The following is a 26,657-nucleotide window of genomic DNA, read 5'->3' as shown; positions in this document are numbered from 1 at the left end:
TCCTTAAAGGGAAAATCTGGCCTGACAAATCTGTTGGAATTCTTTGAAGAAATAACAAGTGGGATAGACAAAAGAGAATCAGTGGATGTTGTGTATTTGGATTTTCAGAAGGTCTTTGACAAGGTGCCGCTCTTGAGGCTGCTTAACAAGTTAAGAGCCTATAGTATTACAGGAAAGATACTAGTTTGGATCAAGCAGTGGCTGATGGGCAGGAGGCAACGAGTGGGAATAAAAGGAGCCTTTTCTGGTTGGCTGCCAGTGACTAGTGGTGTTCCACAGGGTCTGTGTTGGGACAGCTTCCTTTTACGCTATATGTCAATGATTTGGATGATGGAATTGATGGCTTTGTTGCCAAGTTTGCAGATGATATGAAGATAGGAGGAGGGGCAGGTAGAGTTGAGGAAGCAGAGAAGATTTAGAGAGATTACGAGAACGGACTAAGAAATGGTAGGTGGAAAACTGTGCCAGGAACTGTGTCATGCACTTAGGTAGAAGTGCTAAAAGCTTGTCTATTTTCTAGATTGAGAAAAAAAAAATCAAAAATCTAAGGTGGAAAAAGACATGGGAGTCCTTGTGTAAGATTCCCTGGTTAATTTGCATGTTGAGTAGGTGGTGAGGAAGGCAAATGTGATGTTAGCCTTCATTCTGAGAGAACTGGAAGATATAAGCATGGATGTAAGGTTAAGGCTTTATAAGGCACTTGTGAGACCCATATGTAAACTATTGAGAGCTGTTTTGGGCCCCTTATCTAAAAAAAGATGTTCTAACATTTGAGAGGCTCGAAAGGAAGTACTTAAAAATGATTCCTGGATTAAAAGGCTTATCATATGAAGAGCTCTGGACCTGTACTCACTGAAATTCAGAAGAATGAGGTGGGGGGATCTCATTGAAGGGTATTGAATGATGAAAAGCCTCGATAGAGTGGATGTGGAGAGGATGTTTCCTATGGTGGGGGAACCTAAGACCAGGGGACACAGCTTCAGAAGAGAGGGACAACCATTTAGAACAGAGATGAGGATGAAGTTCTTTAGCTGGGGGTTGTGTATCTGTGGAATTTGTCGATACAAGCGGCTGTGGAGGCCAGGCCATTGGGTATATTTGAGACAGGAGTTGAGAGTCTGGGCATGAAGGGTTATAGGTAAAAGGCAGGATGAGGCCGAGAGGGAAATGGATCAGCCATGATGAAATGGTGGTGCAGACTTGATGGGCCAAATGGTCTAATTTTGCTCCTATATGTTATGGTCTTATGGTTCTGGTCTTCTAAATAGATGTCCTTCTATTCTGAGGCTGTGGTCCCTGGTCCTAGACTCTCTCATTATAGGAAACATTCCCTTCACATCCGCTCCATCTTGGCCTTTCAATAGTTGATAGGTTTCAATTAGATTCCGTCCTCATTCTTCTAAACTCCAGTGACTAGGTCCAGAGCCATCAAATGCTCCTCATATGGTAAGACTTTCAATCCCAGAATCATTTTCATGAATTTTCTCTGAACACTCTCCAATGCCAGTGCATCTTTTCTTAAATAAGAGGTGCAAAACTGCTCAAAATACTCAGAGTAATCTGAGCAAAGCCTTATTAAGTCTCAGCACTGGATCCTTGTTTTTGACTCTTGTCCTCACAAAATGGATGTTAACATTGCACTTGCCTACTTATCACTGATTCAACCTTCAAGTCAACCTTCAGGGAACCCTGCATGAGGACTCCCACGTCCTCTTGTACCTCAAATTTTTGAATTTTTTATCCATTTAGAAAATAGCCCACATCTTTATTCTTTATACCAAAGTAAATTAGGGAGAACATTATAAGTAGGTGGGACAAACAAGCAACAAAATATAAAATACATTGTGTTAGTAAATGAAATAAAGGAAAGTAACCATGAGAAAGGCACACAGGCAAGAACAAACCTATCACTGAATGATAAAAATTAGTAATGATTTTCAGAGCTCCTGTTGACTGAACCTATAAATAACAAAATAATGTCATTTCTATATTTCTTCTGAAAGTATTGAGTTGCATCTTGAAAATTGTGTTGAATACATTAAAAAGCAGATATGCAGTTCAACTAAGCAAAGCAGTTTGAATAGTTCTGTGATCTAGAGATCATTGGCACCCTTATAACTAATCTGTAGTGCAATTGCAAGGCACACCAATGAACTTTTTTGTTTATTGGCCTCTCTGCAAACTTTAATAGCATCCAACCTACATCAAATCAGATAAACAAGGACAAATCTGAACCCAGATGGACTTTCACTCCTAGTGTATTTCATCTGGAATGGTTGCAAATGCATCATATTTCGGATTATCAAATGAATTTTTACACAGCAAAAAAAAAGGACTGGATATCCAAATTGCTAGGTAGAGTATTTTTAATCCAAGCCAACAGATAGTATGCATACTGTGATGCTACATTAATATTATTGTACTAAAGCAAATACAACATGTTTGATACTTTCTAACGTCTAAAATTCGCATTACACCTACTGTAACTGGTAACTTGGAGGCTGGATTTGCAATGTAACTTGGTACTACTTAAGTAGAGTTTTCACAGTAGGGTTATCCAAGAACTTGATGTTTGGCAAAATGCTACCAACCAGGTTTGTAATCACTTCATTTTATATACTGTTGAAAAATTGTATTTGAGCAAATAATTTTCATTGGAAACACAAGACGATTCTACTGAAGCATACAAAATCGTGTATTTGGAACAAAATGAGATTTGATCCCCCCCCCCAACTGTCAAAATAAAAGTCCCAGTAGCTTCTTGTGTATTTGGCTTTAGCTTAATTTTTACTATTTTAGTGTGTACGATTTAAATTTTAAGCGCAAGTTCAGAAGTCTATTATGAATATGTATAGCATGCATTCATGTCAGAATCAGCCGAGAATTTTTATAATTCCCCTTTAAACTGATTAATTAGCAATAAAAATATTTTTGCAATACTAATCGGTCTGAAAGTTAAACAAAGTGATACAGGTTACAGCGATTTGGAAAAAGAAGAGGATTTGTTAAACATATCCACATGCAAGCAATGTAACTTGCAATGAGCGCAGCATTATCGACGATGGCAGAGACACATTGGCTATTATGCCAGCCCGCTTCACAGGGAGAGCGTTTCTCTTCCTGTACTGCAGCGGGCAGCGGGCAGCGCGCTGTGGTTGCCTGGTTACAGATTGTTACACACAGGACGGCGCTGATTGACAGCTCTCCCAGGGAAATGTCGCGGGCGTAGGAAAAAAGTGATAAATAAAAGCAGGTCGTTGTGGTCAACAGCATTTCCCTTCTGGAGTCATGGCTTCCCGGAGTGCTGGAACTCTCATAACTAACTACAATGCTACATACATTCCTCCCGCCTTAATGCCGGGGTAAGAAAACAGATCTGCAGATCTTCTCGTGTTTGTTAATATTGTCAGGCTTTGTGTTATTGTTTATATTGTGCAATGAGCGAATACAATACCAGAATAAAGAGCACATTGAAAATACTATTTTGGGTGTGTTAATAAAAGCTAATGTTCAGAAGATCGACCAAATGTTTGGTCATGTTGAATATTTATGTTGTAGCTGATAATGCTTCAGAAACCACCGTTGTTTTGAGATTTTCAGTCTTCTAGTCATTCCCAAATTTATCCAAATTTGTCGTGATCTGGTCGAGAATAATCATAAAATTTTACCCTACCCATTAATAATGAAAGATTTAGCATCTGTTGATTGAAACTAGATTCCATCAGTAAACTATACACTAAATACCCACTCTTAGATCCCAGTTAGGAGGTTCCTTAGATTTAGATTATAGCCATTGGTTTAAATGGTTATAAATTTCATTATTCATTAAGTTATTGAACAATTACATTAGCTAAGTAAATTCATGATTTAACCTTTCAAAAACAGCTCCTCCTTTCTCACCATTTGTCCCAGTATCATACACAAAATGCTGGAGTTAAACTCAATAGGTCAGGCAGCATCTATGGAGGAGAATAAAAAGTCAACCTTTCCAGCTGAGACCAGGTCTTGATGTTGCCTGATCTGTTGAGTTCCTCCAGCATTTTCAGTGTGTTGCTCAATATTTCCAGCATCTGCAGAATCTCTTGTGTTTATGATTTATCAAAGGTATGATTAACAAATTGATAGGCAACTAACTCTGCTCTGGACAAATTCCATTTATTGAATACCGGTAAGTATTTGCAGAAACCAGACCACCCAGCTGAAAATGGGTACCGGCAAAATGCTGGGGGTAACCTCGCGATAGACTGGCGTCCTATCCGAGGCTGGGGGGGAGGGGAGGGGGAGTCTCATACTCTCAGTCACTTCATGCCACAGAAACTGGCATAAGCACTGGCCAGATGAGCCTATAAGGCTCGGGACAGACTTTTAACTATTTGCAGAAAGAAATACTGACTTCTCTTATTTAATGAAGGTTGCTTTTTCCTTTTGAATACGTAGTATATCCTCTGCAGTGATAGCTGTTATGTAGATCAAACAGATAAAAATAATGAAAATATTCAGAATAATTGAACATTTCAAAAAGAAGATTTTGTGTGTGTTGCTCAAGAAGAAATTGTTTTCACCCTTATTGCGGTCAGGAACCAGAGGTTCTAGATTGGAATGGATTGTCTGATGGGGTAGAAAAATACAAAGCAGGCCCTTCAGCCCTTCTAGTCTGTGCTGAACCATTAAAACTATTTACTCCCGTTGACCTGCAGCTGGACCATAGCCCTCTGTACCGGTACATCCATGTACCAATCCAAACATTGAACAATACAGCACAGTACAGACCATTCAGCCTACAATGTTGTGCCAACTTTTTTTTTAAAACCCACAAGGTCAATATAATCCTTCCCTTCCAAATAGTCCTCCATATTTCTACCATCCATCTATTTTTTTTAAGAAGGGAATTGGTCAAATAACTGAGGGAAAATGCAAAGAATTAGGACTAATTGGACACAGATAGAACGGGTTGATCATGAAGGTACAACACCCAGGTATTGTGGCATTTAGTATAAACTGTTGACAAATTATTTTATACCCTTGCTCTTGTTTGCAACATCTTTTGAGTAAAACCTTGGCAAGAATGCATTACAAAATAATAAAGGTTCATCCGTGAGGTCATTATACCCATTTAGAAGTTTCAGAGGTGGGATCCATTTCAGCTTGTCATGAAACAATGACGAATGTAGAAATCTGTAAGGTCTGAGAACTTTTGACGTAAAGAGAGCCCAAAAGGTAAAGGTATTGATTATCCAGACGTGATCAAAATCTTTATTGCAGTGTTATGTGGGTGGTCAGCATAAGGTCTGAGGTCCACTCCCACACTGGACTTCCCACAATGTTCACGCTTTTAAGACAACGCAGACTGCACTGACTGGGCCACGTCCATTGTATGAAGGAGGGTAGACCGCCAAAGGACATCCTCTACGGAGAACTAGCAACAGGCAAGAGGATCATTGGTAGACCCCAACTTTGCTTCAAGGACCTCTGCGTGAAAGCCTTAAAAATCAACGCAGAGTGCTGGGAGGACACAGCAGATGACCACAATAAATGGCGAGGTACTCTTCAGCAAGACCGAGAGCAAGGCGAAAGAGTGATCCTGAGTCAGTTTGAAGAGCGGAGAGTTAAACAGAGAGCACAGCGGACAACAATTCCACGACACCCTACACGTGCAGCAACTGTGGCAGAGCCTGCTGTTCCAGGATCAGCCTCAATACCCACAGTCGATGCTGCTCGACAAACCAGTGACTACCAGAGGCGCAGTACAAATGGTCGACCACGACCGACGGAGGCCGCATACAAGGACAAAAAACCTATCACAGAATCACTAAAATAGACTTGTATTTACCCACAAGGTGAAAGATGGCCTTGGTCATGCAAGTAGCTAAACTGGAATGCTGCAGAACAAGTGCAGTATCTGAAGGATCAGTATTGCAGCCCTTATAATTGGCTTTTGATATAATTGATTGGGAATTGATAAAGTTTGACCATTGCTGATGACCTCGAGGCTGGAGAAAGGAGACTGCAGATGCTGTAATCTGGAACAAATAAAAAATGCTGGTGGAACTTGTGGGTCTGTAAAGGCAAAAAAATCATCAGAATTTCCAGCCAAGATCCTGCATCAGGATCAGCAACCATCTGTTTGAGAACTTTTCATCAGGAAGAATTTCTTGATAATGGCCAAGCCCGTCAGGTACTGGGAAATGGCTTCAGAAACATGGAAATTAAATGTTAACAAGTCAAAGTACCTTCAATATCAGTAAACAAAACTATGAAGTAAATGTGATAACCCATTGCACTATTAACAGGTAAAACGTTGGAAAAATTTGAGTCATTAAATAGGTTATTGAAACCATTTATACAGAGTAAAATAACAAAAAAATTACAATATGCCATTTGTACCTGTTGAAAAAGATCAAGAAGCTTAATTTTGTCTTCCAGCACTCTGTCTGAAAATCAAGGATGCTAGTTTTAAATTTGATGGGACTTCATCTCTGCTGTTTGTTTGGGCAATGGGATCCTTTTACACTCCATGGGTGATAGTGTTCTCTTCATTTCCATTCTAATCTTTCTACCAATTACTTGAAATTTGTGTCTATTAGTTTTTGGCCCTTCTGTTAAAAAATCATTACCTATAATTAAATTCCCTCCATAAGTTAATCCTCAAGTTTTCATCAGCTCCTTATTTAATTCAAAGTCCCTTTGCTCCTTTACATCATTTGGAAAAGTGAAATCATCAGTTCTAAAGAAAGTGATCCTGTCAAGAAAACCATCACTGCTAGTTTGCAGCACTAAGTGTAATACTGATTTCTATCAGGCAGGAAAGATATCGCAGAAAAGGAAAATCCATCAATACAGTATTGGGTGACAGGGTAGGGCCTCTAAGCTCAAGTAAACTATGTTTGATTCTGACCTGGACAGTATTTGCATGTTCGTCTTGTGACTGCATAGGTTTCTCTCAGGGGTGCTTCTGTTCCTTCTTACATCACAAAGGTATGATAATTGGTACGTTAATAGGTTACTGTAAATTACTGTCAGTATAGGAGAATCAGGGAGCTGATAGGCATGCAAGGGGGTATAGTTACAGGGTAATGGAATCATTTGGAGAGCTGGCATTGACACAAAGGGCTGAATAGTCTGAACATATGAGAAGTTTAACCTCAGCTCCCTTGACAACTGGCAATAGAAAACTAAATTTCTTTAAGCTAGAGATGATGGAAAGGAATGTTTAAATAAGTTGTTCAAGTGCCTCCAGTATACCAGCATGTTTAACATGTGGAATTGTTTCCAAGACCTTTGGAATATATTGATTTACAAAGACGGAGGCTTTACATACTTTAAACATGTGCTATTGGATATTTTTCAGACAATGGGTACTTTTGGCAGTGGATTAGAGTTGTACTTACATCGAGTTTACATGTAACAAATGTACATTCACTGAGAACCCATTTTACATTTAACATAACTTCAAAATACTTGTCTTTTATTAAAAGATTACATTCTCTTAAAATTTCTTGGCATGTTAAATGACCTGGAATCTAAACCATTTTTGTTGATTTGTTTCAACCCTAGAACACAGAAATAGGGCCTTCACCACACAGCGTTGTGCTGAACTAATTTAATTTAGTGATTAAATACCCAGCTAAACTAACCCCATCTGCCTACACAACATCCATGTCCTTCCATTTCCTGTACATCTGGGCCCAAGAGTCTCTTGAACACCTCTATTGTGTTTGCCACCCCCACTACCCTCGGCATTGCATTCCAGGCGCCCACCACTCTGAAACAACTTGCCCCACACATTGTCTTTGAACTTACATTAATACCCGCCCTCTGGTATTAGATATTTCAATCCTGGGAAAAAATATTGGCTGTGTATCTCTTTCATAATCTTAAACATCGATTAGGTCTCCCTGAGCCTCTGTTGCTTCGGAGAAAACAACCCAAGTTTGTCCAGCTGCTCTTTATAGCACATATGCCCTCTAATCCGTACAGCATCAGGTAGAACTCTTCTGTGCCCTCTCCAAAGCTTTGGCATCCTTCCTGTAATGGGCTGACTGTAACTGAAGATAAATCTCTATCTTTTCATCTACATGAATTATTTTCTCTATTTCGTCTGAGGGATGACACTAGATGCCATGGAAGGGAACTCAGAGATTACGAACATTGGAATCACATTTGTGTTTTTAATTAAAAGTAGTAAAATTCCAGGTGGGCTTTAGAGGCCCTCAACACATTTACTCAAAATTCAAGCCATTTGTTCTGTTATGACTTCAATCATTCTCTTTGAGTGCATTGAACAGCCAATTCATTTCATTTTTCTGAATCACATGAAATACATTTGTAAAATTGTAATAGTTTAGGGTTAATTTTCATTCCTATACAGAGTGAAATCTATGTTCCTAGCTTTGGCATCCAATGTCGAATCAATTTAAAATGTTTATTTATAAAGGATATTTTACGCACAACCTTTCCGTATTTCTAACATTCAGTTCTGATGCATCAAATTCTCCAGATCAACGAATCAACAAATTACACCCATTTGGAATGTTATTGCAACCCGTAGAAGCAAAATTTTGCTCTTTAACCTGTCAAAATATTTTGGAATTTTGGCATTTTCACAGTGCTCATAATTCTCTAGTGATAAATGTTCTGACTTTCAGTCTGTCGTATTTGTAATTTGGTACTCATTATTTTCTGGTCAGCCTTTCAGCATGTGCTTTATGGTTGGAATAGCCTTTCAAAATAGGTGAGTGCATGAAGTGCAAACTATAGACACCATATTAATCAACTTCTGCATCATAATGCAAAATACTTTTCCATCACAACGGGCAATACCTATTCCACTAAATCAACTGCTTTTGTTTGCGATTGAGCACGATGTAAAGGGACAGGAATTGTTACTGTTATTTCATGATTTTAAGAAAAGTATTGTCCCTAATGTGGCAGTGCTGTCTGAATTCTGGGCTGAGATTGACATGACTGCCTTTGTGCTGGCAGCATGGAGATGAGCACAACCCAACCAAAACTCTTAATTCCCTCCCTGCCGGGTTTTTCAGCATCAGAGTTTCCTGCTAGCTCTAGCAATACAGACACCAGAAATAAAATCATGCATGGTATAAAGAAATTCATAACTCATTTATTTCCCACCCAAATTCCACAAGATGCTGCCTCTGTTCTGACTTTGTGGCTAAATCTTTCCAGTTCCATTCTGGGGTGAATTACTCTCCGTTCCAGAATTCTCAGATCTCAGCCTGACGGTGTGCCTGTGATTGGATCACCATGTTTCACTCATTCATTGATGTATAATGACAAATAATTGGGACAGTGTCCTTTCATCCTTGAGTTTTTTTATGTACTGAACCAAACTATTTAAGATCTGGAATTATTTGTATGGCTGGTGGATAAGGAATCAATTATTGTCTCCACTAGGAAATTGGATGGGCATTTGAGAGAGAGCAATTTGCAGGGTTTAAGGGGAAAAAAAGTGGGAAGCAGGAGCAATGGAACTACTTAGCCAGACACAATAGGTTGAAAGGCCCCTTCCTGTACTGTAATAATCCATCCATTTTACACTATTGACATTATGTTCTTGATTCCAGATACCGTGGCTTTGTTCCAACAATAAACTTTACACATGGCGATACTTATGGGAACACCACCAGGAAATACTTTGAAGATTTCCGTATGTCAGCTCTGAATACAAGTCAGAGTCCTTACAGCAAAGGAGGGCAATTTCCAACCATTTATTCCAACAACCCATCTCTTGTGATAGAAAATAGGATGCGCAACAGGAATAGATGGCTATATGCACCACAATGGTCTCGCTATGATGTGGATTTCGACAGAGAGGAAGAAATGAAAGTGTTCAATAAGGTAACAAAATATCTGAGAAACTAATGGAACAATTATACCTTTTGCACCAGAAGTGTCTACTTAGTTAGATTGGAGTAGACAGTCTGCGTGGATGTGCATTATCTACTGCCTATCCTGTGCAGACCCTTGCCTGATTTTCCTCAGACATTGCTGGTGTCTTTTATAAATATGCATCATTCCGGATGACTCCCCTGTGCTCAGAACCAACTGAAATATTATGCTTATTAAAAGGTTTGGACAACACAGTCCTTTGCCAAGATTTTTTTTTTAAAATGAAAGATTTAAAATTTAAGTTTTCTTGCTGACGGCACATTGTTTGGTGAAGTTTGCTGTTATGTCGGCGCTGATAGTGTTATGGGGCCACCTCCTTGGTGTTCTCACATTCTTGGCCAAGAGTCAAGCTAGCTGATTTCGTTACCCATTTATCAGAAGAGCTAAAACCACTTTGTAATGCCACAAAATGCAAAGTAAATGGGCTGCAAAGATTCATGGGTAATCCTGCAGTACATGCCAAAATGAGGTCCAGAAGTACAAATCAAGCTGTTGGTGAATTGACAGCAATTTTCTGCTTAGATCAACAAAAACTGTTAAACACGCTGCATATCTTCGAAGAGCACTTTCTTAAATTAAAGGAAAAGCTTAATTTCGGCTTAATCAACAGGTGAAAATAATTTCTAATAATTTTAACCAGAAGAAATGCCTGGGGAGACCAGACTGAGAACTCAACTATTTAAAAAAAAAATCAAATGAAGAGTTTTGTATCTAACTGTCATGCCACACATAGATGGTGGGAGGGTAATGGGAGTCAGGGGAGAATTATTTACCACAGAATACCCAGCCATTTATTCTATCAGTCGATGATAACTGTGGATGTCGATTGTGTGGGTTTTGGCAAAGTCATTGTTAATGACTATCAAGTGATGGTGGTTAGAGTTGCTCTTGCTGGAAATGATTATTGATCAGAAATTGTGTGGTGTAAATGTTACTAGCTACTTGGCAGGACCTGCCTGAATGTTATCAAGGTCTTGTTGCCTGTAGGCACTTAGCAATGAATTATTAGAGCTGAAGTAGGAATAAATACTGCAATTAGCAATGCCACTAATTTTCAGCTTGTGATAGAGGAATGGTCGCTGAAAAAGTAGCTGGCTGTGCTTAAGTCACACTTTCAGGAACTACTGGGAAGTTAAATGGCTTATAATAACCTCAGACATTTTAGTTTGAGATGCATGATTCATCTTACTGAACATTCCCATTGATTTGGAATTTACAGATTATTTGGTACATCACCTCCTCAATGAGGACTCATTATTAAGTCAAAATTTGTTTAAAATTCTACCAATTGGGAATGAAGAAATTAGAGTTATACAGCAGAGCCTCAAGTCCCGCCCTGTCTGTTAAGCATTAACCAAACAACTTGTACATTTTTGGGATGTGGGAAAGAAATCCATGTGGTTACATGAGAGAACAAGTAAATGAACATAGATAGCAGCCAAGGTCAGGATTGAACCCAAGTCAGCAGTGCTGTGAGCCAGCAGCTCTACTAGTTGTGCTATTGTGTCAGCCACAGTTTCTGTGCCAAGAAGGATTAATATCATTTGTTCTACGTGACACCACACAGTATTGTTAGAAAATTATTCAAGAATCTAAGAATTATTTTACAATGTCAAACAGGAACCAGTGACACCACAGTTCAAGCAGTGATCAATGTAGTTATAAAACATGTGAGAAAACAATTGATTATATTGCAAAACTGAAATGGTGGAATAAAGAAGTTGGGTACAACTGTGTTGCCAAGCAATATTACAGAAAAACAAATTACTTAGGACAACCTAGGGCATATTACTGGCTCATAGGAAAACAATGAGGAAGGAAATAACATTAGATAGCTTACAGCTCCATCTTTATTGAACTGTTAATGAAATGTACTTTCACTAGTTATCTCAGCAACACCGGGAGAACTACAAAGACAAGACAGGCATAATACCCAGAGTAGATCATTTTGTGCTGCCCGGAAGAGAGGAAGACACATTCCCTTCTTTACCTAAAATGTGAGTATAACATGATGCAAGATCATTTCACCAATTTAAAACAATAGTGTTTTATAGATCATTTGAAAATGAATTTAATGCATTAATTTAACTTCATTAAGTTGGTTGCTTATGCTATCGTTTACAGTAAATTTGTAATAAGATATTCAAAATATACTTACCCTGTGTCACTGATCATATATATTTTCCAAGATAGAGGCCTCCTGAATGCAGAAATGAATAGACTGCAATAGGAAATTCTCGGTTATTATTTATTTCAAATCTTCACTTTCAAGTGGGACGTGGCCAGTGTGGATGCAAGTGGTGTTGGTTGGCAAAGCTGTATTATCATGGGCTCTGTCATGTAATGTAACTATAGTATAATGTAACAAACTGATGGAGGAACTCAGCAGATAAAACAACATCCGTGCAGGCAGAGGGAAAGATGAGATTCGATTTCAGATTTTGCCCAAATGTTGTCTATTCTTTGGCATTCCCAGATGTTGCTTGACCTGCTAAGTTCCTCCAGCAGCTTATTTTTCACTCCAGATTCGAAGATCTGCTGTTTCTTGTGTGACAGTGGTAATATCATGGGATGTGTCATCATGATAACTCTGTATAATTTTGTTCGTATTCTCCATAACACTTAGTAATTAGTCATAGTTAAACTGGCTTGCTGGCCCCATTGATAGAGTGAAGAACCCCATAAGATTGGGTTAAACTAGGAATGTTGGCAATCTTTTGATAAGGATCTTAGTAACCTAATTAAATTTAATCAAAGATTTCATTTAATTATGTTTTTAAACTTGTTATTGTGGTATTAGAGCTTAGTCTACAGATTGCTAGTCATGTAGTTGAATTTCTGGCATTGTGTCATGCATTAGAGAGCAGTGGAAATATTCCAACTTCCTGATAGAGTGCATAAGTGCAAAAACTATTTGTAAATCAGATCGAATAGCATTAATGTGATTTTTGTTTTAGTGCAATTGTCACTGAAAAGAAGACTTTTACTATCAATTTCAATCCTGAGGAATTTTAAGAATGCATTGAAGGATGAGAAACGTCCAAAGAATTCATTTTATACATAATCGTTACTTGAGTTTTGTCCACTAGTGACTAGTGTGGTTAATGCATGAGGTGTGACTCTAAACACTTGAGTACAACTAAGGAGGCCAAAATAAAATTCCACTGAAGGTCCAAGAATTATTTCCAAACATTAACCTACTCAAAAGGCATGGACTTTAAAGCTTACTTTCCCCTTGGATCTTTCAATAGCTCCTTGCCAAAAATTACAGTTGTTATCCCTGCAAGTATCTTCCTTGCAGTTCAGTGAATTCCAAATGTTCATTATCCCAGATGCATTAATTTTCCTTTATCTAAACTATGATGTACCCCTGCCTTTAAGTTAATATCAACATCTAATCCAAATGAAAACAGAATTTATATCTCCATGTTATGAAATATTAAATTTTCTTGCTCACAAAAATGTGCATTTGAATTGCAGCAAAATTAGAAATCAGGAACAATGCTGCAAATAATGAAAGGAAAGTCTTATACAATGTTACTAAATGCAGGTTCCATTAGTTTAAAAAATACTGATTTTTAGAGTATTGACTGTTAATAAAATCTAACAGATTCCCATACAACTTTCATTGTTACCATTTCTTAAAATGATATTAGTGAATGAAAGTACAACATATATAAACCCTTGAGCAAATTTAGATTGAAACTTGGTAATCATCCAACATGGTTCCTCTGGTTAAATCAAAATGAGAGTCTCAACTACATTTGTGTTTTGAGATACTTCAACCAAATGAAATCTGCATTTATTGTTCTTACAACTTTGAGAGCTCCTTCTGCACAGATAAACAAGTTGGGCTAATTTCAAACTATTTAATATCTCATCCAAAGTTTATGATCCAAACATTTTTATATTTATGATGGCAAAATGGAAAAAAATATGGATAAGATCTTCAAACCAACTACAAAGATTCCTCCAAAATAGAAATTTGAAAACACGTAGCAGATTGGGTAATATTGGAAACAAGCAAACCATTTTTATGTTGCATAAAATTGGAGGAAGATTATTTAGAAAAAGCAGAGTATTCATGAAGCACAAATTGTCATTTAAAGTAAAATTGTAAAATTGGATAGGTATATGGATAGGAAAGGAATGGAGGGTTATGGGCTGGGTGCAGGCCAGCGGGACTAGGTGAGTGTAAGCGTCAGCACGGACTAGAAGGGCCGAGATGGCCTGTTTCCGTGCTGTAATTGTTATATGGTTATATGGTTAAAATGCTGGTGGAACACAACAGGCCAGGCAGCATCTACAGGGAGAAGCGCTGTCGACGTTTCGGGCCGAGACCCTACATCAGGACTAACTGAAAGGAAAGATAGTAAGAGATTTGAAAGTAGGAGGGGGAGGGGAAAATGCAAAATGATAAGAGAAGACCGGAGAGGGCGGGGTGAAGCTGAGAGCCAGAAAGGTGATTGACAAAAGGGATACAGAGCTAGAGAAGGGAAAGGATCATGGGACAGGAGGCCTAGGGAGAAAGAAAGGGGGAGGGGAGCACCAGAGGGAGATGGAGAACAGGCAGAGTGATGGGCAGAGAGAGAAAGAAAAAATAAAGGAGGGGGGAAAAAAACTAAATATTATCAGGGATGGGGTAAGAAGGGGAGGAGGGGCATTAATGGAAGTTAGAGAAGTCAATGTTCATGCCATCAGGTTGGAGGCTACCCAGCCGGTATATAAGGTGTTGTTCCTCCAACCTGAGTGTGGCTTCATCTAGACCGTAGAGGAGGCGATGGATAGACATATCAGAATGGGAGTGGGACGTGGAAATAAAATGTGTGGCCACTGGGAGATCCTGCTTTCTCTGGCGGACTGAGCATAGGTGTTCAGCAAAACGGTCTCCCAGTCTGCGTCGGGTCTCACCAATATATAAAAGACCACACCAGGAGCACCGGACGCAGTATACCACACCAGCTGACTCACAGGTGAAGTGTCGCCTCACCTGGAAGGACTGTCTGGGGCCCTGAATGGTGGTGAGGGAGGAAGTGTAAGGGCAGATGAAGCACTTGTTCCGCTTACAAGGATAAGTGCCAGGAGGGAGATCGGTGGGAAGGGATGGGGGGAGTAGATGAATGGACAAGGGAGTCGCGTAGGGAGTGATCACTGTGGAAAGCAGGGGGGGTGGGGGGAGGGAAAGATATGCTTGGTAGTGTGATCCCGTTGGAGGTGGCGGAAGTTACGGAGAATTATACGTTGGATCCGGAGGCTGGTGGGATGGTAGGTGAGGACAAGGGGGACCCTATCCCGAGTGGGGTGGTGGGCGGATGGGGTGAGGCTAGATGTGCGGGAAATGGGAGAGATGCGTTTGAGAGCAGAGTTGATGGTGGAAGAAGGGAAGCCCCTTTGGTTAAAAAAGGAAGACATCTCCCTCATCCTGGAATGAAAAGCCTCATCCTGAGAGCGGAGTATTCAGAATACTGAGAGTATTCATGATATGGTATCCACATCCCTGCAAGCTGATAATAGCGTTTCTCTCCTTTCCAGTTTTGATGGAGGGTTTTTCACCTGAAATGTTGACTCCATTCTGTTTGCATAGGCATCATATATTTCTAGCATTTTTATCCATTTCACATTTCCAGTGTCTGTTGTTTTATTTTTTCCCAAAATGTGTTGCTGAGAAATTGATTTTTTTTCTCTAGGAATTTAAATCAGCTCTTATGGTATTGCATTTGATCAAGCCTATGTGTTATAGGGCCATTTGTACTTTAGCTCCATCCTTACTGAAGCATCAGTTAGTATTGGTAATTCTTCATAGTGCTTAGCAAGGTCCATTACTGCTGTAAACTAGTACACTTACACAAATACAGATGGATAGATGATTACATTTTTGATTTAGAAAGATATCAATCCAAGATTATTCAAGCTAAGTATCATTCAAATATTGAAACAGTTTACATCATTTTATGATGGAATCACTATCCAAAGAATGGGCATTTTGGAATAGCCACTCATCTTCTATTACTTTTGTAGATTTGCAGATGCATCACAAAAGTACATTTGTAGTTTGTTTTGTAATAGCTTGAGTGTACAGATTTAATTTGACATCGTGTGTAGAGTTTGACCCAAAAAGTGACAAACAGCAATATTGGACGTTGATCAACATTACTTCAATTGAGAAATCGATCAATGTAGCAAACTTCAATGCTAAGACATTAAATCAATATATTCACTATTTAACTAGAGCTATTTGAATCATAATACTGTACTAGACTTTAACAGAAATGCACATTACAGTAATCAGTATTGGAAGCTGCTAGTTCAATTTGAAACAAGAAAAATTTAATTGTTAGATCCCTGTCCAGTTAAATTTTGATATCTTTATTATAAACCTCTTCACATTGATTTAGCTTCACAAAACAGTACTACATTTAGTATGGAATCTGAAAACTATTCCCATTCCTGTTGGCCAATAAGACTTCATGTATTTGAAAAAAGAATCACAAGATTACTAGTAGTATTTCCTGATTAGAGTAGCTCCTTTAAGGACAAAATACAGCTATGTTAGTGCTTTGTATCAGTCTGTGCATTTGATGGATGTGCAGTCATTTAATGTAGAGTAAAATGCAGTGCACAGCTGCTCTATCTTTTGCTGAAAGAAGGACAGGACAACATCTAAATTTGCTGTGAGACCAGAGCTGGTGCTTTGACAGATGAATGTGTATCCACTCACAGTGTATTACTTACAGTAATACAGTTCACTGTATTACAGTGAAGTAATACTTCATTATAACATTGGTTTCTTTGCTAAAGCACAATACACATGAAGACAGAATCGATACAGAACAGGAGGCAGCCATCTGGCCCATCATGTACAGCTCTCCACTAAAGCCACCCACTAATTCCACCTTCTTAGGCTCTTCTCTATAGCCCTGCAAGTTTATTTTTGCCATACCCAATTCCTTATTGAAGGCCACAATGAAACTTGCTTCCACTTTCTAGATTCCAACTAAGTGCTATGTAAAAAAAAACTCTTCCACTTTAATTTGTACCTGCAACTTCTAATCCTCTATCCCATCACCAATCCCTCCCATTTCCATGCTGTCTTAACCATTTTCCATTAGATCTCACCCTAGTCTTCTCTTCGGAAACAGTCCCAGCATCTCCATTCTGTCCATGTACAGTAATTGTAATCCGACCCAGGAATCATTCATTGATTCCTGTAAATATTTTCTGTTCTTTCCTGAATGTTTCCACATCTCTCTATAATGAGTTAATAATCACCAGCAGTATTGTAGAAAGGTTCAATTCATTTTGGTTTTGTATTCTGTGCCTCTCTGGATAAATCCCAGCCCAGCCTGTCACTTAAAACAAATTGTGCCCTTGTATCCCTGCATCCTTTTAGAAATCTTACAAATAAGTGTGAGGAGACTGATCAGAATCAGATTTTCTATCATGGTTGTCTATGAAATGAAATTTGTCTTGTAATAGTACAGTGCAAAGACATGAAAATTAATATAAATTGCAAAATAAAGTGCAATAAAAATGGAACAATGAAATGTTCATGGACAGTTCAGAAATCTGATGGCAAATGGGAAGAAGCTGTTCCTGATTCATTGAGTTTTCATGTTCAGGCTCCCATATCTCCTTGCTGATGGGGGTTACAAGTGTGCGAGTATGCTTAATGATGCATGCCATCTTCTTGAGGCATTAACCCTTGATTATAAGGAGGGTTGTGCCCATGATTGAACTGGCTGAGTCTACAACCCCTAGCATTGGAGCCACCATATCAGGCTATGATGCTTTCAAATGCTCATCAACATGCATCTGTGGAAATTTGCAAGTCTTTGGTGAATAAAGTAGAATCACTGGTGTACTATTTTCATGATTGTTTCAATGTGTTTGCAAAGTCAAACCAACATAGAACATGTACTATGAGCACTGGGCAGGGTAATGATACCACAGGCCTAGGAGCATCAGTGCATAGTTCAGGAATGGCAAACCTATGGCACGCAAACAAAAAATGGTTTGCAGAGCTGCCCCTTGATTCTTTTAACCCCAGCCATAATAAAAAAAAGTAAATAATAATTTTACTTTACTGCCAAATAGAGCTGAGAACAGTGAGATGCTTCCATAGGGAACATTTCAGGTTGGCTTGGCATGAGTTGACGCATGTGAGAACATGTGAGATTGGATGATGTGTCTTAATTCTGTAGACCTGGTGTACACATCAGTATTTGGATAGTAAACAGTTTTGGCAAATTGGCATTTTGTTAATAGCCATTATAATGGCTGGCACCTTTTACCAAATGATCAACATTCTCCCACCTCCATTCATTCCTCTTGGTTCTAACATTCATTCTCTTGCTTGTTAAACTACATTGCATTATCAGCTGACTTTACATGACAAGCAGCAATTTTCTTTCATACACTATAAAGACCGAGATTGAAATAGATTACTGAACTTACGCAAGTGCTATTGATTGAGCTAAAGCAGTTTGTAACTTCCATGCTATTTTTAAAACACATCATTTTCATCTATATGCCAGAATTTTTGCCATTAAATAATGTTAAAATAGGCAAACTGTACTTGATCAAATGCATTCTAAAAACGGTTATTACATTGATTTTTAAAAAATATGCAAGTGCTTGAATTGTTTTAAAAACTAGAAAAATATGCCCATATATTTCCTACACAACACATAATATAGAAATCATCTAACTGGCAGTGTTGAAATTCAGTATAATTTCAACTCCTCAGAAAATAAAACAACTCATCTTGTTGACTTGGCAGGAAGCAAAGAGTGGGAATAAAGAGGTCCTTTTTTGATTGGCTCGTGACTAATGGTGTTCTGCAGGGATCAGTGTTGGGGCTGCTCCTTTTCACATAATATGACAATGATTTGGTTGATGTAGAATTGATTTTTTTTTTGGCCAAGCGTGTGGACAATATTTTGAGGGGCAAGTTGTGTTGAGGAGGATGGAAGGCTGCAGAAGGATTTAGACAGATTAGGAGAATGGGCAAAGAAGTGGCAGATGGAATATGGTGTAGGGAAATAGATAGTCATGCACTTTGGTAGAAGGAATAGCGTACTTTCTAACTGGGGAGTAAATTCATAAATCAGGTGCGAAATGACTTGAAAGTGCTCCTGCAGGATTTGCTAAATGTCAACTTGCAGGTTGAATTTGTAGTAAGGAAGGCAAGTGCAATGTTAGCATTCATTTCAAGAGGACTAGAATATAGAAGCAAGGATGTAGTTCAAAACACAAAAGATTCTGCAGATGCTACCTAGATTGAATATGAGATGTTGTTTCTACAACCTGAGAGTGGCCTCATCATAACAGAAGAGGAGAGAATGTTCTGACATGTTGGAATGGGAACAAAGGTTTGAATTAAAATGGCTGGCCATTGGGAGATCCGGCTTTTTGCAGATGGAAGAATGGGAGACTCAACAAAGCAGTTCCCCATTCTGCGTCAGATCTCACCAATGTGGAGGAGGAGTCCGTATCAGGTGTATTGGATACGGTGGACAATCCCAACAGATTCATAGGTGAAGTGTTACCTCAGCTGGAAGGACCTTTCGGGAAGGATAGATAGATAGATAGATAGACAGACAGACAGACAGACAGACAGACAGACAGACAGACAGACAGACAGACAGACAGACAGACAGACAGACAGACAGACAGACAGACAGACAGACAGACAGACAGACCGACCGACCCATGGGGAAATTCAACTGTTTTAGGAGATGAATGGGCAGTTGTAGCACTTCTTCTGCTTGCAGGGATAAGTGCCAGGATACAGGGGGAGAGACAAATGGAAAAGGGAATCAGAGGGATTGATCTCTGTGGAAAGTGGAGAATGGTGGGGGGGGGGGGGGTTAATATGTGTTTGTGGTAGGGTCCTGTTGAAGATGGTGGAAGTTGGGGAGAATGATGTGTTTGATGTGGAAGTTCATGGGGTGGTATGTGAGGACAAATGGAACTCTATCCCTGTTAAGGCAGTGGGAAGATGGGGTGAGCGTGGAAGTCCAGGAAATGGAGGAGATGTGGGTGAGAGCAGCTTCAATGGCGGAGGAAGTGAAACCACATTCATAGGAGGAGGAAACCTCCAGTGCTGGATAAGAAAGCCTCATCTGAGCAACAGATGCAGCAGAAATGAAGGCACTGAGACAAGGGAATGGCAATTTTACAGGCGATGGTGGGAAGAGGATGTTATGCTGAAGGTTTATGAGGCATTTTTCAGGCTCTTCTTGGAGTATTGTGAACGGTTTTGGGCACCATATCTAGGAAAACGTGCTGGCATTGGAGAGTGTCCAGAAGCAGTTCACAAGAATGATCCTGGAAATGAAAGGTTTAATGTATCAGGAGTATTTGATGGCTCTGGGCCTATACTCATTGGTGTTTAGAAAAATGTGGAGGGATCTCATTGAAACCTATCATATATTGGAAGGTCTAGATAGAGTGGAGGTGGAGAAAATGTTTCCTTTCTGGGGGTGTCTAAGACCAAAGGGCAAAACCTCAGAACAGAAGGATGTCACTTTAGAACAGGGATGAAGAGGAAGTTTTAGCTCGAGCGCAGTAAATCTGTGGAATTCTTTGCCACAGACAGCTTTGGAGGCCAAGTCATTGGCTATACATAAAGCAGAAGTTGATAGGTTCTTAATTATTAAAGGTGTCAAAGGTTACGGGAATAGGGCAGGAGAATGGGGTTGAGAGGGATAATAAATCAGCTATGAAGGAATGACAGACAGATTCGATGCGCTGAATAGACTAATTCTATTCCTATGTCTTATGGTAGTGCAAGATCTAGTTACAATTCATGCTTGAGCTAGTAGTCTCAAGTAACATTTGTGCTGTACAATTGAGAGAGAATGACTATCTCCAGTTTGGTCAGTTTTCCTTGGCTATTCAATGGCTATTCAACATTGCTGAAGTCGCATCAGTATCTTGGATTAACCCATTGTACCGGCCACATAAGTACAATGTTTGCAAGGAAAATTAGGTAGTTAGCAACCTGAGTTACTCTGTTGCCCCCAAAGCTTTACATCATTTGTACTACATCAGGATTTAATATTCTGCATTTGCCCAAGATGAGTGCAGTTCCATAAAACACTGGATTTTCGTTAATTGGGACAAATCTAGCAGTACATTTTGGCCCAATTACGTGGCTGCTTCAATTAGCTGGTTTTATGGAAATAGTTAAAGGTATAAAAAAAAAAGTCAAAATACCATTTAACTGAGCAACAAATTATGTATTTAAATGAAGTACAGAACAAGTGAGAACATTGTCAATGCTACTACGGTACTATAAAAACTCTGCAGTTGCTAATTATTGATGGATGTATGCTCTCGTGTATGGGGTGTCCAGGGAGGGGTTGCACCTCTGGTGAAGGGGCTTGTGTTTATTCTGGAGCAACTCACTCACCTTTGGTCCCCACCTGACACTCAGTTCTCACCTGTGGCTCCAAGAAGCTGTCTGCATGTGATAGAATCTCTACCCCTGCTTGCTGCTTTGACAGGCAGTCTAAACCAGAGGAGGGTAGCTGGCGGGCCTCATACCCGAGTAAACTAAGGACATACCTGTCCTAGCATGTGAAGTCAGCTCCAGCGGACTGGGCGGATTAGATCATCCGTGAGATCCATTGGGCAAAAAGGTGGTTCTGCAGTGCTCCATGGAGAGCAAAGGGCATGACAAGGCATAGAAGTTACCCACTGCACCCAAGGAAGACTCCAGTTTGTGATGAGCATTCATACCACTGGACCTGGACTTCCGAGGTCGAGAGCATGGAACAGTCCCAGTGCAATGACTTTTCTACTTCAAAATCTCTCCGGCACAGGTTTCGCTGTCATAATTGGATGTGACGGACAACCAACATGCTGCTGTGTTCTTTTGATTGACTGTCAATGAACATAATTAGTGCATTTAAACGACTGCCTTCATTCAGTGCTTTCAATGATTACGTCCTCTATAACTTCATTTTCATTGTAACATTCAAGATGATTGGTGATGTCTTCAAATTCTTTGCAGTTCCTAACTTGAAGTAGTAAAATTGTTTCATTTTCACTTCTGGCTGTCTCTGGCATTTCCAAGCCTGAATGCTTGAAACTGCAGTGAGCAAAATAATTCTAAATTGTCTTGCTGCTTATTTCTCAACAACTGTCAGTGACAAAATTCAATGGTTTTGAACACAAGCACACATAACTGATACTACTTACAAACTGTTTGCTCTAAACACTATGTAGCATGTAATGGCCACACAACTTCATGCACCTGATGCTAGTTAGGAACTGTTCAGCAGCAGCCTGTCTGAATTAAGTGGCATGGTGCTCCAAATAAATGAAGGGAATACTTGCTTTTTTTCTCAATTAGTTTTTGTTCTTTAAGCATTGTCCCAAATAAGCATCTGCCCTGGTTAACTGATGAACCAATTAACCAGAATCCACTGTGTATGAATTCAGTACCACTCTGTGTATAGTAGTCTGCTTGCTTGGCAATCAAATATCTTGAATACTCTCTCTCACCACTGCACAACACAACAGCTGTGTGTATGCTTTATAAGGAGTTTGCCAAAGGTTTTCACTGTCAGCATTTTCATCAAAAAGACTGCAATCTCCTAAAGTAATGGCTCATCACTAGTTTTCAAAGGATTTTCCAATGAACACCAGCAATACCCAAATCCCATGAAGAAATAAAATAAGGGCTTATATTTCATTTTCAGCGTTGGTTTCTCTTCTCTCTTATCATCATTCTTCACCTTGTACATACACTCCTCCAGACAGAGCAGCTAGGACTTACAAGCTTTCACTACCTTCTTTGGAAAGCACCAGAAACGTTTCTTAGATCACTTTAACCTTCTTGACAATCTACCTTGTTATGACCTTGTACTTTATTGTTTAGCTACACTGCACTCTGTGGTTTTTACACTTTATTCTGTTATTGTTTTTGTTATTTTATTCTGTTATTCTGTTATCGTTATTGTAATTGTTATTGTTTTCCTTTGTTCTGCCTCAATGTACTGTGTAATGATTTGATCTGTACGAACGATATGAATGACAAGCTTTTCACTACATCTTAGCACATGTGAGAATTACAAACCAGTACCAATACCTTGGTTCGCTTCTCCTTGCACCCCCTTTTAACTTAAATCATGCTTATTTTCCACTCTGGTACTGAGAAATTACTGACCTAATCCTGCTTCTTTCTCCATTTGCGTCTCCTGAGCAGTTCTAGTATTTCATTTTTATTTCAGGTTTTCAGGATCTGCAATTTTTTTTTATTATATTTTATTTAATGAAGTGCTTTACTATGCATAACTTGCCTTTATTTTTATACATTTCTGCAGGTAGCTTACTCCACACAACACACCAGAAATCTGCAATAAAACCAAGCTTCATAGATCTGGGAGAAAAGGAGGACTTTCAGGGCAAATAATATTTACAGATCTGAGGAATGATTGACTTTTGAAATTCAATTTATTTTTTCTAGTTTTTAATCTATATGGTTTTAATTTTTATCCAAGTCCTAATTTCATTTTAAAGAGGTCTAATTTTAAGTGACTACATGATTGTTAAGTAATTTTGTAAATGACTGTACTTAAGTTGCTCTGTGCTTTATTTAATACCTGCCAAATCACTGAACTGAAGATAAATCTTCAACTGCTGCTTTGGCATCCAATACGATTGAAAGTTGTAACCATTTATCTTCTCATTAGTAAGAAAAAAAGAGTTAATTTTATTCGAAAGCTTGAGTTCTTTAATGGTCAATTAACATTTATGTTTAATGGAAAGTGATGTTTTACCAGATGCATTTTTCTCTTACTATCAATATGTGTCACTTCTCTGGAAGTATGCCAAAGCAGCTGAGACAATAATTTAATTGTTACTTTATGTTTATTGCCAAGTAAAATACACTGTGATTTAAAACATGCCTCTTATTATTAGCTTATGTTTATGAGGATGTTCAGTTCCATGGAGTTGCATGTTATTCGAACATTTGTCTTCAATCTGGAAAGTTTCTAGCTTCCTATTGATGACCAAAGTCTCAAAGGTTGCCAATCCTCCTGGATTGTTATGGCATCTCTAATATTTGTAGATTAATCTGAGGATTCTGCAGGGAGTACCCCAGATTAAAAAAAAAAGTGCATTGAAAGGAAATTATGAATTACAAAAAAATTGCTGGCGATGGGAATATCTCCTGGAGTATTGAAGAGTATGGTCATCTTTCCAGCTGTTATGAGAATGGATGGTTGGGAAAATGCTGTAAGAGTTGGAGTCTTTGTATAAATCCAGCCAAGGCTGTCAACTTCACTTGTTAACAGCGCAGAGGAGCCAAGCTTGGGGTGCGTCATAACATCAGTTAAATAATATTTTTTTTTAAAACAGTAAATGGAAGGTAAATGCTGATGTCTAATAGAATTAGCTGGAAATTAGACTTCATACATCTTTTAATGAGTACAAAATGAATCCAAGTCAAAATCGTTACCAACATCATGCACCTTAAGGATACTGAGCCGAGACCCTGGCAACCCCTAAAAATGTGTTCTCCATACTTAACCTTATCCCCTTTAAGCAAGACATGTAAACTGTAGTGGTGAGGATCCTTCAGCAACATGTGCAATACCTATCACTTGAACGTTCGATCCTTAATATAAACATATTTAAAAACACTTACAGTGAGGACTGGATGAGCAACCATGTCTACAATTGCTCCCACAGTTTGCCAAACTCATTTGAACTGCTGCTGGTTGAGAAGAATCACAATATTATTGAACGTAAACAAATAGGTTGTCAGTGGGCTCTGACAAAAATCACACACAAAAAATGCTTCAAAATGCCGCGGCTCAGTCCAGATGCACTGGGAGCATATATCCCCAAATAATTCCAGTTGTTTTCTTAGTTTTCAACTGGAAGGCCAACCACAGTAGTAAGTTCAAGAGGTCAACTATCCACCGGCTGAGCACTGCATACACTAAGCAATTATAATGACAAGTACACAATATGTAATATCACACCAGATGCATTTGAAAGTGAGCTTTAAATTCTGCGGTATTTATTTGTATGGATGATGTTGCGATAGGGAGTAAAATGACAGACAACAAAGCCTTAAGGCAGAGCTTGAGAGGGGAAAGCAACAAGAGAGACCAGTAGAATACTAAAGCTGGAAAACTTTAGGAACAAAGTTACATTTCTGTGGTAGGATTGTGGAGACTCTCCCTTGCCTGAGCAGAAACATTGCAGAAAGATGGACCTCCATAAACTGCCAAAGAGGGATGCAGAGAAAATCTAATACTTTGTGGTCCTATTCATACACAAGCTAGATGAAGGAGCATTGGCAAATAAGATATTCTCTTTTAAAAATTAGAAACAGTTTATAGTTGCATTTACTATTAACACAATTGTGAAATGGAATTTGGGCCTGTGACTTAGGGCAAACCTGTCCAGAATGTGCATTATGTACTTTAAACATTATGAGGCAGTGCTGATGTGATGTACAGTCCAACTGGAAGCTTCAGGAACATTGGTGTTGCCCTAAAGAATATTGCTAGGTTAATGAACACAGAACCTCTGCCCTATCCCAGGATAGTTAATGAAAAGTCCACCTTGCGTGGTGAGGGTTCGCTCAAAATCATGGAGACAGCGAAAAACGGACGTGAATTAGAAACAGTGAGAGCGCCAAGCCTGGTTGATTCTCAGGCTTAGTTAATTTTATCCTTTTATTATTATTTCCTCCATTGCTTGGTGACTCATCACTTACAGGCCAACTGTTCTATATTTTGCAGCCCAAAGAATTTTCTATGGCTGAGGGTAATCTCAAAAACCAGTTTAAATTATAGCTTGTGACATGCAATGAGTTGAGTTTAGTGGTTGCAAGCAAAGTGACAGCTACAAGCATTTCTGGGATTTAGCTTAAAATGCAAAGCAACAATTAAGCAGGATGGGCAAGGGAATGAATTGTATGACCATTCTCAGTTATTAAAGCAGAACTTTCTACGTGCTGTTTCTATAATTGTTCCTTCCTGTGTATGGGTGAAATTTCCAGGGAGACTAATTGAAGGTTACACTCAAAATATCATTTTGTGGTTATATTTTCACTCAAGTTTCTTTAACACCTCATTAATTTATAAATGGAAATATTCAAGGCTTAATGGAAGTGTGAATATAGTGTTGTTCTTTAAAAATGATCGTTGAAGTTATAAGGTTCAAAGATGGTCCCTGCGTACAGTGCAGTTCCAAATTAAACATCATTTATTTACATTAGTCAATAGCAACATGCAAGTCTGGAGGCTTTTCCCAGATTTGCTGGGCAACTTTTACAGATGCCATTTAACATTCAATGAAATAGCCAGATACGAATAATAAACACACACAGATTACAATAAAACCCCAATGCTTCTTTTTACCCTGAGAGTGGAGCCTTTTTTAATGGAATGAAATGTATACTGGAACTGGATCAAAAAAGTTAGAAACTGGTGTGTATGTGCTTCTATAAATATTATTTTAGATTGTTTTTTTATATGCATGTCTCATTACAGAGGAAATTCCACCTGTAGAAGTGGATAGAAGGGAAGGTGAAACACTTACTTTTACATTATACTCTGCTTTGATTTTTAGATGATCTGTGGAAAATCCAGTTTGTTTTCCAAGTGCTTTTATTAATGCTTGAGAAAATAGTTTATATATTTGATAAGCTGTTTGCTAAGTTTCTTCCCCAGGCCATTAGGCTTCTGATCTCCTTGCCGCACCGTTTGTGAAGTGTC

At 38.8% G+C, this 26,657-nt stretch overlaps 1 protein-coding gene across 3 annotated transcripts in view; it reads left to right on the top strand.

The window, feature by feature from the left end:
* Positions 1-3,176: 3,176 nt before the first annotated feature.
* Positions 3,177-26,657, top strand: part of cimip2c (ciliary microtubule inner protein 2C) — a 148,247-nt gene continuing 124,766 nt past the window's right edge. For 2 of the 3 annotated variants that reach the window (XM_073055455.1, XM_073055454.1), the window contains exons 1-3: positions 3,177-3,362; positions 9,585-9,858; positions 11,794-11,906. In XM_073055455.1, the coding sequence (XP_072911556.1) occupies positions 3,289-3,362; positions 9,585-9,858; positions 11,794-11,906 (461 nt within the window). In that variant the 5' untranslated portion in view covers positions 3,177-3,288. Of the gene's footprint in view, positions 3,363-9,584; positions 9,859-11,793; positions 11,907-23,243; positions 23,810-26,657 lie in introns of those variants that run through there. The other variant, XM_073055456.1, reaches the window with a different exon arrangement.

Source organism: Hemitrygon akajei, chromosome 9 (genome assembly GCF_048418815.1).
Source record: "Hemitrygon akajei chromosome 9, sHemAka1.3, whole genome shotgun sequence".
Classification (NCBI taxonomy): Eukaryota; Metazoa; Chordata; class Chondrichthyes; order Myliobatiformes; family Dasyatidae; genus Hemitrygon; species Hemitrygon akajei.
The sequence above is the reverse complement of the archived record's forward strand: the minus strand, read 5'-3'. Positions and strand labels throughout refer to the sequence as shown.